General features: G+C 40.3%; 1 protein-coding gene across 1 annotated transcript in view; it reads left to right on the top strand.

Moving 5' to 3' along the window:
* Positions 1-10,676, top strand: part of GAF1 (Polymerase/histidinol phosphatase-like protein) — a 56,732-nt gene extending 46,056 nt beyond the window's left edge. Inside the window, exons 2-5 of the mRNA XM_087673194.1 lie at positions 8,312-8,389; positions 8,488-8,568; positions 8,935-9,089; positions 9,186-10,676. Coding sequence (XP_087529320.1) covers positions 8,312-8,389; positions 8,488-8,568; positions 8,935-9,089; positions 9,186-9,708 — 837 coding nt within the window. The 3' untranslated portion in view covers positions 9,709-10,676. The remainder of the gene's footprint in view (positions 1-8,311; positions 8,390-8,487; positions 8,569-8,934; positions 9,090-9,185) is intronic.
* Positions 10,677-12,581: the final 1,905 nt, after the last annotated feature.

Raw genomic sequence — 12,581 nt, 5'->3', positions numbered from 1 at the left:
TATCAGACCCCTTCAGAAGGACATTACGGTTTGTGGTTCGTGGTTGTCTTCATCATCTTCCTTGTGCTACGGCACCCTTGTTTCCTTGTATCACATTCACTCCATGATTCAGAACTTCATCATTCCATTCATCAGAGTTTCTTCTCTCTTCTCTTCTCTTCTCTATGTTTGCCGAGTTCACTTCGTGTTCCTCCGCGCAAACCCTACTGCCTCCCTGGTATGTCATCTTTTGATATGGTATTAGAGCTGGATCTGCTCAAATAGTGGCAATGATCCTCCACTCTAGTGACGACAAAGATCGGTGGCATGTTCGGCATCCACTTCTCTTTATCTTCCGTTGCATCAAAATCTCGTTTTTGCAGGTTTCAGGTGTTTTCAGCTAGCTGCCCACACCCCTTTCATGGAGGACATCGCAGTCTCAGCTGTCCCTTGCTATCATCTACATGCTAGTGCTCGTTTCCAGCCTTCCATCCGCAGTTTGCAGCTATTTATAGCAGAGCGACTGTTGCTGATCACTCTCCATTCAGAAAACAATCTCGTTTTTGCAGATTTCAGGTATTTCAGCTTGCTGTCCACACCCTTGATGCGGAGGACATCGCGGTCCAAGCTGGATATTGCTGTCTACAACAGTTTGGCGCCTGTTTCTAGTCTATCACACGTTATTCGGAGCTAATTTTAGCATGCTAACTAGTATTGTTGGTTTTCCTGCGTTTTTAGTCTTTCTCTCTCCTGCATTGTCGTCTGTATCAGATCCAGCCTTCCTTGGTTGCGTTTTCCCACAAAGATGCTCCTCATCAAAGAAGACAAAGACCGGTGGTGGGTTGGGCATCAACATTTGATTTCTCTATCATTTCCGCTGCGCATTGGAGTGGCTCTCCTTTGAGCAGCCATTTCCTCTCCTCATACCCAGGATCTAAAGAATCTACCTAGATTGGGGCCCTTGGGCCTTCAACAACGACTTAGTGGTTAGGCCTTCGTATTCCTTCTAGCATGGAGTCACAGAGCTAGTGGCTTCTCTCTCGAGATTGAGTTTCGGGTTCTACTGCTCATTCTGTCTCTTGACTATCTTCAAAGGCCTTCTTTTAAGTTGTATTCTTAGATTACAGGGTGGATCTTCTTCGTCCCTTGGTTAGCATGGAGTCCACTCCTGAGATCGAGTACATGCATATTCTTATGGTTCTTGGCACCACACAAAGTTCGACATTCCTCCTATGCATTGTATGTTTTTCTCATCTTTGTACTAGGGCGCTTGGGCAAGTGAACAATTTCCCCACAAGGGACATTGTCCAAGTGGCACCTATTGCATGAGCTTTCTTCAGCATGTGGCATTGTATCCCCACCTCACTTTTCTCTTGTTCCCCTTTTTGGGCATGAGAGGAGGTGTTGAGAAATCCTTCCCTTTACCCGCAGTTTGCATTTTTGCGTTTTGCGTTTAGGGTTTGCAGCTCCAAAAAGGGGCGCCATCCTAGACTGACAGTGCCTATTTATAGGCCACTCTCATTCATTTTTTATGGTTGATTCATTCAGTCCATCACCTCTTCTCTCTAGCCTCTCTATCACCCTCACATCCCTTCAGGAGGACATTGCGGTTCATGGTTGTCTTCATCGTCTTCCTTGTGCTATGGCACCCTTGTTTCATAGTAAGGGGGAGTTTCGGAAACGGGGGAAACGGAAACGGAAAAAACCGGAGTTTCGGAGTTTCGGCCAAATTTTGAAAACGGAGAAATGGCGTTTCGGATTGTATACTAAAAAAAAAAACGGTAATATGTGGGTATATAAATATATCAATGTCTACAACGTGTATTCAAATTTCATACAAAACTTTGAGTCTTCATGTCATATGATTAAAATCACGATTCATTACACATTTCACGAGTCACAAGTGAAGATTAAGGAGTCATGATTGAGGACTTCATGGTTGAAACTTAAGACAACTTAATACAATTAAGACTCAATTTTTAAAATATAAGGTAACAAAATGAATTAGAATTTATGACTCATGAATAATCTATGGTCTAAACTTTAAAGAGCAGTGAAGACTGAGATGCATAATAAGTGGGATCAAGATACAATGATAGTAACTATGTCATGTGAATAATCTATTATCTGTAAAAACTCCAAAGTCCAGTGAGACTATAAGTATCGGCATCAATGAACAACCGACAACTCTAGTCTGGACTCTGCACTGCTAAATTGACTCCTGTATATCACGAGCCATCTGGACTCTAAGGATCTGTGCACCATCTCCTCGTCTGACTCTGAGGTCCCTGATCAAGAAGTTGATGAAGCAGCCTCAGCCTCATCCTCAGACTCAGACTCAGACTCTGCCTGTGATGCACGACTATATGTGGCCCTTACTCTAACCCTCCTCTGTGCACGAGTCTCATGCATCGGTGCCGATAGCTTCTCATAGAGCATGCAGTAGATATCCTGCTCCTCCTATGGTATCTGCAGAATGTCACGCATCTTCTCTATATCAATCTTGTCAACATTCACCTGTAAAGGTGAACAAGACAGATATATCATATGAGAGGAGATTCGATATGCTTAATGTTCAAACTTCATACATATCACAATTTACAATCCAACTTCCAAGCAAATTAGCAATGTCAAGTGTCAAGGACTCAAGGTTAAAAAGTTAATTATACATGATACTAATCATTACCAATTTACCTGTGAAGGCTGAGGGGACAGAGCGGTCCTCTCAAGAAGTTGGAGATTACAATGGCAAAACACTAAACGCTCCAACTGGGCAATTGTGAGCTTGTTTCTCTTTTTGGTGTGGAAGAGGGCCCATGTGCTCCAATTGCCTTAGCAGGCCCTGAATTACAATCTTGGAGAGGACCCAAATGGCCATGCGTTTCTATTCAAATTTAAAAGATTGAGGTTAAGTAATTGGCAATTGCTAATGCCGCAAAATCAACATTTGAGTGGGCAATAGATTACAGAACTTGTTACCTAGGTTGCATAATGCATTAGATAATCAAGATTCAAAATATAAAAGTCACCAGTCACATACCAAAGTAGGAGCACAATTGCCGTATTTCTCCCACCAAGAGATAGGCTAAAGCTACGTCTCTCAAAGCCTAGCTGTGGGTCGGCCAAAATGAAGAGAATGATTACGGAATGCCAGCAAATCATCCTCTACTCTTCTCATCATATCTATATCATCCCCTGTGAGGCGCCTCATGTATTCCATGAAGCCCTTCTCTAACTCCTTACTAGTGTACTGCTCCTTGCTATGTCAAAGGGGATGCAAGATATGTGTGACAGCACGGATTGGTTTATGGAACCAATCCCATCGTGCATTCCACACTATGCGAATCTCATTAATCCTATAGATAAAATATGTTAAAAACTTAGATGTTAGAATAATGATCAATCATCAAGGAGTCGTTAATACCAAATAATTACACGTGTAAAAGTTAAACAAAAACTTACTTGTCTTGGGGCAAAAAGCTATTGCAAAGCAAGGCCTCGCCAATTTTATCCATATACTCATATAGAAGCCTCAAAGTACTCCCCTCTATATCAGTGATGCGCAATACAGTGTAAATAGGAGTGAGACTTTTCACCAATGCCTCAGTCTCAATCCGCCAACTCTCATTTAAAATATTTTTGCAAGGTTCTTGGTCATATGCTTTATGATTTTTCGGGGGGGAGACTTACACCTATAGGCATAGTTGCCTTCGTATGTTGTATGGTATTGATTGTACCATACGTATCCATACAGTTTCGTACGGAAAAATGGGCCATTTCTGGCCACCACTGCGTCTCTCCATGTTCCGTCTTCGCTTTTCACTTGCGTGTTTCGCCTGCGTGGCACTTTTGGGGGGTAGGAAGCCTTGGATACCTCATCTCACCCCCTTTTCCAGCTATGCAATCCCCTCCCCCTTTCCCTTTTGCGGGATGAGATTCTCGCCAAGATGAGGGGGGGATCCATAAGAGGAGCCTAAAGTGGCTTATTGGCACCAACTCCTATGCCTACTAATAAAGAAGCATTGAATGCGGGCGTATCTTCAATTGATGCGGGTGAGGTCTCTACCATTGCTGGTAGAGACTTCATATCCGTATCCAGCTTTAATAAAAGACAAAGAATGGAGGCTCAAGCGGCACCGAAGAGAGAATCTTCTTTCTCTCAAGCTCCCGTTCATGTGCGTGTATCGGTTGCCTCTCTTAGAGAAAGGCAACGGCTTGCGGACATTGAAATTGCACGCACGGTGATTGAGTGCAATCTTGCATTCAATGTCCTAAAGTAAGAGCAATGGAAGAAGATAGTAAAAGCCATTGCCAATGTGGGTCCATGTGAAGCACGGACTGATATCACATACAACGATATGAGGACGAAAAAGATTAATGAAGAGGAGAAGGGGATTGATAGAGCCCTTGATCCTATTCAGGTTGTATGGATAAAATATGGTTGCTTCATTCTCACCGACGGATGGAGTGATTGTGAGAAACGAGGTATCATCAATATACTCGTCTAATGTCCACTCGGCACTTACTTTTTGTTGGCCATAGATATCGGCAAGAGGGGGAGAAAAACGACAGGCACATTTATCTACCTCCACATTCGGCAAGCTATCATTGAGGTATACGTTGCCTTTTAAATTTGTTTCACTTTCTTTCATTATGATAATTGATTTATGCATAATTGTCTATCTCCCTATTTTAATTTCTCTCTAATATCTATCTCCATACTCTCTTTCCCCTCAGGTCCCAACCCCCATCTCTCTTTATTCTTGAATCTTGAAAGTTGAAACTTGAAAGGCTTAACATTCTCTCTCTCTCTCTCTCTCTCTTCCAAGTATTGCTACTTGTAATTTGTAAATTGTGGTTGTAGGTGAGCCCCTTGAATGTGGTGCAAGTTGTTACAAAAAATGCATTGAATTATCAGCGCATGGGTCGTTTGCTTGAGGCAGAGTTTTCCACGATTGAGTGGACTCCATGCGCAAGTCTTTGTTTGGACTTGCTCATGGAGGACATTGGGAAGCTCAAGTGGGTGAAGAGGGTGGTCCCCAAAGCTACATTAGTTGTCAGCTTCTTCATAGTAAAGGTCAAGGTGCTTGCGATGCATCATGAGCATAGCACATTGGAGTTGAAGAAGCCTTCTTCAACTCAGTTTGCTTACATGTGGTTATTGCTGGAGCCCCTTTATGAGATGTGGTCTGCCTTGCGCTAAACAATGGTGTCCACTCTATGGAATGAGTGGGTTGAGCATGAGATAGAGGAGGCCAAAGCCATGCAATGCTTGTGCCTTAATGAGCAGTTCTGGTAGAAACTCCGTGCTGTTGTCATTGTCGTGACTCTCTTTTATAGGGTGTTATGTATAAGTGATTGTGAGGGATCCATTATGGGCCTTCTTATTCACTTCTTTAGAGCGGCATTGGTGGAGGCACATGCTTATACAGTGATCACAAAGACACAATGTGTACATGTTTTAGAGATAGTAGAGGGGAAATGGGCATGTATGCATAAGCCCATCTATGGTTTTGTCGCATTGGTACATATGGCCTACAAGTCACCGGCAATCATGGATGATAGCTTGTTCAAATCAGTTTGCTTATTTGACTCGTGTGGTCCAAATGGATGACCACAATGCAGTGTTGGAGGAGCTAGGATGCTATGCAGATTAGAGAGGATACGTGGCTTTTAATTCTTCCACTTGTTGGAGGAGAGAGTCACTTGTGAAGCCTTTATTTTGGTAGCAAAACTTTGGATACCCATTGAAGACCCTTCAGCCCTTAGCCATAAGGATCCTCCCCAGGATTGCTCTTGGGATGCATGTGAGAGAAACTGGAGGTGCCTATTCTCTCATTTATAAGAAGATTTGCAATCGGCTTAGCACACAATAGTTAGAGCGGCTAGTCTATTGTTGCACTAACTTATGCATGATGAGGACTATGATGAGCATGGGTAGTCCGAAGTAGGTAAAGTTTAAACACTTAACCATAAAATTTAAAACTTGTTGTTTTAAACTTTGAACTTTGAAGTATATACTTTACAATTTAGACTTTAGCATTTACAATCTTATATGCATTATGTAGGTGAATGTTGATACATTCAAGTTGACGGGCAACACTCTTTTGAGTGTACATCAGGAGGTGGATGAGGAGGAGGATATAATTTTTGCAGAGCTCTGTCTTTGTTGTATCTACTGTCATTGTATCCACATGCATGATGCCACTATGATGCGTCATCCATGTATGTACTAGACTGTAGTTGTATTGCATGTTTTGTACAACCCATGCAGTTCACCCTCATACATTCATCTTATTTTGTAATGAAATGGCTATTTTCACTTTAAACATGTATTCTATCATTTGATGATTTATGTTTTTTTTAAAAAAAATCATGTTATTTTTCTCATACTAATATCATACCGTACCTTATAAAATCATAAGGGACCATTTAGTACTGTATTTTATTGTACTTTACCGTACCTTTCGTACATGACAACTATGCCTATAGGCTCTTAGTTGCTAGGGGTTTTAGGAATAGGTGGTATGAAATGGGTTTTCGAGGTTTTGTACGAGTTTCCTAAAATACAAGAAACAAGTTTCATTTGAGACGAAAATCATTTAAAATTTTGAAACATATAAATGTACTTTTAAGTCCCATGGGTCACAACAAATCACATATTGCACAAGATTCAGCATTGTATATAATATCTAAGTGAATAGTCAATAGACCAACAATTTACATACATGATATATCATATTTTACTATTCATCATGTAGATTTTATAAAAGAAGCAAAATATCATAGATTAAAAGTTACTTAAATATACAAATTGCAATCAATCAATAACAATTCATGCCTTTGCAGCACTTCAAAATGAATCCATGGACCATGTGATGCCATATGAATCATAAAAGCTGCTATTAAACATGTTCAAACTTGGAATCCATCTCTTTATAGGCCAGCTTTGACAAGGCAAAAAATAACAATTTGACCACACGTGCAAAGCTAGGCCAACTATAATCTTTAACCTACCTGTAGGAAACACGTTTCGTGGCAACTATAAATAGGCTACAACAATTTAGATTGGGCTGGTGATTCAGACACTAAGCAGTCTACTAGTGGAGATTGTTTTTTTTTGGGCCATTCATGCATTTTATGGCTAAGTAAGAAACAACGTACAATGGCTACCTCGTCTTTGAGGCCAGCCTTCACAATAATAGTGAAATATGTATAGTTGCATAGATTGTTGGCTGATCTATAGATTTTGTTGGAGGGTTCTAATCATTCTTTCTTTTAGTCAGAGTGCTATTGCAATGGCACGGAATCTTGTGTTTCATGCTCGCACGAAACACATTGAGGTACATTACCATTATGTTAGAGAGAGATGCCATGCAAGAGAGATCAATTTGATGTATGTTTCTACATAGGAAAATGTTGTCAACATTTTCATCAAAGCATAGTCTTGTGAGAAGTTTGAGGCTTTTCGAAAGTCCTTGAACTTGCTAGCCTTTGGTGATCAATCTTCCTAATTGGCCCTGAAGGGGATGTTAGAATTTGCCAATTCTATGGGCAGTGCCCATTGTTCTAGTTAATTAGTTTGCAATGTGAACACAACTAAGCTAATAAGTTGCGTCACCACATTTAGAGTTAGTTCTATAGTCAATTGATTTCAGTTGAGTTAGGGGTTAGTTCTACCCTAGACCTAAGGTTGTACTTTCATTCTATCACTTTCAGTTCAACACGTAGAGTCAATTGTTTTTAGCTCACATTGTCCATTGCTCTCTCTCTCTCTCTCTCTCCATTTCCACATGGGGCACAATAGGTAACACAATAGGTGGTGTGCAATGGACAGCAAGCAGCGATGGCTGTGACCAGTGCAGGGAGCAGGGCATCAAGGTGGTCAGATCCAACATCACAAAACAGAAGATATCAAAACCAACCCTCAAGGGTGTTGGTGATAAAGGAAAGAGATGGAGAAGTATGAAAGTGTGGTGGTAATGGAACCATCAGTGGAGATAGCTTAGGATCCACTCAGCGGTGCTATGCACAATGAGATGCATAGAGTAATTATAGGAATCAGTATACTTTGTTGTCGATAGCAATGTAAAGGGCTTCATATTAGCAAGGATCTTAGCTCAATGTATATGCAATAATATTATTAATATGTATGTAGTGGTATTCTCCAAACCTGTGATTAGGAATAGCAGCCCTATTCTGCATGTGTGCATGCATCGTCTTTATACTTTAAACATGTGGTATGTCATGGTTCCTTTAAACATGTGGTATGTCATGGTTCTGTTTCTTGTAAGGCATGTTCTTGCTAATGCTTTTTTTCGCCATTGTTCAGATAGATATTATTTCTTTGGATTTATGCCATAGATTACCATTCACATTCAAGGCATCCTCTGTTAAGGCAGCTATTCAGGTAATCCTTTCTTTAAACCTGATTCGTTCATATCCTACCAACAATGTTTGTGCAGGTTTGTAGACTATGACGAATTCACTTGTGTTTTGCCTTAACAGCGTGGAGTTTTTTTCGAAGTTTGCTTGTCAGGAGTTTTCACTGATCCCAAAGCACGAAGAGAATTGTTTGCCAATGCACAGGTATTCCATGTCTGGCTGCAGATGGTCTTTATGAAGCAGAGAAATTGTTCCTAGATAATTTTTGTGCCTTTCTACTGATTTGAATGAATATGAAGCTTACAATTAAATTAGATAAGTATCACTGGTGTCTTTCCAATCTCACACAAGCAACTGCTGGGTTGTTTCCAAAAATTTGGCACTAGCTGCTATTCAACTTGTAGCATCAGCAAATTCCTTTTTGTGGGGATTGGTCATTAAACATCAGCACCTATCCCACTGTCCCAAGTTTTAGTTAAACATAGCTTGATATAATTGTTCACAGTGAATTTTGTTCTCTCTAGATGTCTCTAGATGTCCTCTTCTTACTGATTTCCTGGTAGGATGCAGATGCTGCAGCGTTTGACACGAGGAAGGAACATCATAATTAGTAGTGGAGCTCGCCAACCGGTGGACTTAAGGGGGCCCTATGATATTGCTAACATGGCTCATTTCTTTGGGCTGTCGAGAGAAGCTGCAAAATCTGCACTTTCAAAGAACTGCGAGTAATCTGCTAATTCCTTGTCTTGCTGGGGAGAGGGGAGTTGCAGGTTTCTTGTTGACTTTTCTTAACTTAGTCTCTGCCTGGTTGACACTCACAGAGATGCAATTCTACGTGGTTTATCAAGGAAAAGGACCTACAAATCTGCTATCATTGTTGATAGCCATCCGGCATGGAACAATGAGTCATTATTCAGTGTCCCTGAGGTCTGGGATCCTCTTTCAAACTCAAGGTTACCTGATTCTTTTTCTTTTGAGAAGAGAACTGGAGAGGTAGGGATGGATGGACAATTAGTGACTTCTGTTGATGAAAGGCTTCTGGCTAAACGATCAGTCGATAATTTGGATAAGGCAATGGCATCTAAATCAGGACAGCCTGTAGCATCAAACAGGCTGGAAGCAGAGTTCAACAATATTAGCGTTGGTGCAGTCTCAAAACTCACAAGGGGACACAGAAAGAAAAGCATGAAAGTGGAACCGGAGCCATCTGTGGCACCAGACTTAAAAGAAGAAGAGTTCATCAGCATGGATGTTAGTGTGACTCCCAAGAAAAGTAGGAAGAGCAAACCAAAGGAGGCAGCAGCACAACCCAAGACAAGGCAAGCCAAAAGAACTAAACGATGATAATGGCCATCGTTTCCAGAGGCAGGTGGACTCCATGACTTTTCAAGCTCCTCTTTCATGAAACATGATCATGCATCAGTCATGCATGATCACCCACTTTTCTCATCGTTTTTCTAAATAAAATGCGATCGATTTTTAAAGATGCCAATACCTCCCATATGGGTGAGGCAAATCAGGACTGGTCCGTTCCCAGTCCCTGGGAATCGAACGCAGCAAGAATGCCCACACACATGGCTGCCGTAAACCAGCTCACCCTTGAGGTCACTGGCACCTACTTTTCTCATCATTGTTAGTAGACATTGGGCAAATATTCATGGAGGGCGAATCATGGAAACACGTAAATCTTGAAGGGTTTTGGTGAAGGCCAAAGTCTCCTCACAATACAGATTTGTTATCGTTGCCTGTGCCGTGTTAGGGCATATGGGTGGCATGGAGACTCTTTCTTGGAAGACTAATTTTACAAGTTAACTGGAATTACGAGGACTTCTATCTTATCCTGTTTTTAACATTGTGTGGGGAACAAATCAGCCCTTGCTCTCTGGAAAGTGGAGAGCAAAGGTCTCCTTGCCTAGGAATCCAAGTAATTGTGGAGAACATAGATCTCTCGAGGCAGGTGATCATCTGTGGCCGCAACAATTGGCGCGTCAGATCACAATGCCATTTTCACTGATCATCGACTGACAGATGTCTAGAAACAAGAGCAAGCAAACAATGTGAGTATTTGCAATCTCAAGCCACACTTTGCCACCTGGGACCTGGGGCAAGAGGGCCAATCGTGGCAAAGCGTATCCATCTCGAAGTTAAACTAAGCTTGTGTGGATGCTACCACTTGTGTGTGTGTGTGTTATGTGTGTCGGAACGAGCTTGTGCATGTTTTTAGATTTGAGGAATGATTCCATGCTACTAGTAATTCATAGATAAATGCCCCTAAGACAGACTTGTGAAGCTAGCCAACTTGTGATCTTGAACGTTTTGAGTAACATGCACAAGTGTGCCATACGTGTATATTTGCTTGCCTGTAACCACTTCAAACTAATTTGGCCATCATTCCTAGTTTTTTAGTCTCATTTAAGCTTATTGAAAAGGCTTACTTGATCATTAATTAGTCATGAACATTTCATGGATTTTCTTTTCACCTAGTAAGCTTGATTAATATTTCACTCCCATGGAAACTCTCGAACATATCCATGGGTTATACGATTGTATTTTGTCAATCTTTTAACTTGTGGTTAGCTGATCATAAAAGGGAAATAGTAATTAAAAACGAACACAAATTTTGTTGAAGTAATTTGTAAAACCATGTTGACATGTCTCAAGCTTGAAACTTCTCATCTCTTGGTTGTATAGTTGATTTTGACCTTAATGAGTTGGTTACTATCCCGTAGCAAATGTTGCTCATTTTATTATCATTAGATTGCACCAATAGACAATTGCAATCTTTCAAGCATCAATTAGATTGATGTCACAATCCAATTATGCAGTCTTAATAATAGTGCACACGAAGGCTTTCTTCGAGGTCTCATATGCCATTTGGATATTGATTTGTGGCATTGAAGTTGAGCCTTAAATGTAGGTTTGAACTCAAGCTAGATATCTCTTTGTAGATCTCGGATTATGTACTAATGATTCAATGCTAAGCTGGAAAAATGAGAATCAAGGGAGTGCTCATTTCATCTCCCCTAGAGAAGGGTTGAAAAGAACGTAATAACAAGGTTGCTCACTAGCATGCGATTGTTTGACCCCTTAGAACTAGATCTTATGGGGTGCTAAAATCATAGATTTCTAAATTGAAAATTTCTCCAAAAGTGAATTCTCTCCCTTCAAGAGTCCTTGATTCGCGTGTGTAATTTCTTCAACTAGATTATCTTACAATAACATTTTTAGCCTCAGTATTTTAGCCATTGGGTATGTTTTTATAGCCTACATTGCCTCTAGTCACAATGACCATTGAAGCGAAAAATAAATATCATGATTGAACTTCTCATGCCTAGTGCAAATGTGTTAATAGCAAGTGGATTTTAGCATACTACGTCTTCATGTGATTGCCATTTAAAACAAATGAATTTTTTGAGTAGCACTGTAAAGGGAACTGTTAGGACTTAGGGTACAAACAAAAGTTGGGATGGTTGTATAGCATGAGATCAAGCTTTCCTTCAAACTTTCATGACATAGAGTCCATTGTAATAGTACGTAATGTTTCCATCCCATATAATTTGGCTTTTGGAGATTATTTATGCTAGATCAATTACATAAGTGCTAAAATTTAAGCTATGCATATGGCACCACGGAAGAAGTGCTTCAATACTTTTGCTCTCATTAGATGTGCAATAACAAGAAACATGCTCATTGATAAAATCCCTAATGGTAATAATTTGGATGACATGTTTAGGAGATAATGGATAAGGAAGAAAAATGGGGGTTTGTGATATCCAACATTGTTTAGATCAATAAAGGCATATTAAAATTCCTTATCGACTATACTTATAGTATATTTATTAGTAATCAATTGAAACTTTTTCATTTGTATTAGTCAAGTGCTCTATTTTAAAGAGATTAGTATCCACAATGGAGCAAAAAGAAATCAAACAAGTATAATTACCCTTCACTATTTTTAAGTGGAGGATGGAGCTTAAATGGATATTGGTGCTCATGTTGCTACTATGAAACATACCTCTTGGTGGTATGGACCACTAAGCTCATTGTTTGAATAGCTTCAATGTGTGGAACAATCCTTTTAGATTATAAATAGGTTGGAGAGGTTTGCTTCATTGTGTGTGTGATCCTTAGGATTATCACTAAATTAGAGAGATCCTTAAAGGGTTACTCCCTTCATAACCTCAAGCTCATAATTAGTGAGACATGCATTTATGAGC

Source organism: Lygodium microphyllum, chromosome 30 (assembly GCF_053477565.2).
Source record: "Lygodium microphyllum isolate KBCC chromosome 30, Lygodium_microphyllum_v1.1.10, whole genome shotgun sequence".
NCBI classification, from domain to species: domain Eukaryota; kingdom Viridiplantae; phylum Streptophyta; class Polypodiopsida; order Schizaeales; family Lygodiaceae; genus Lygodium; species Lygodium microphyllum.
The sequence above is the reverse complement of the archived record's forward strand: the minus strand, read 5'-3'. Positions and strand labels throughout refer to the sequence as shown.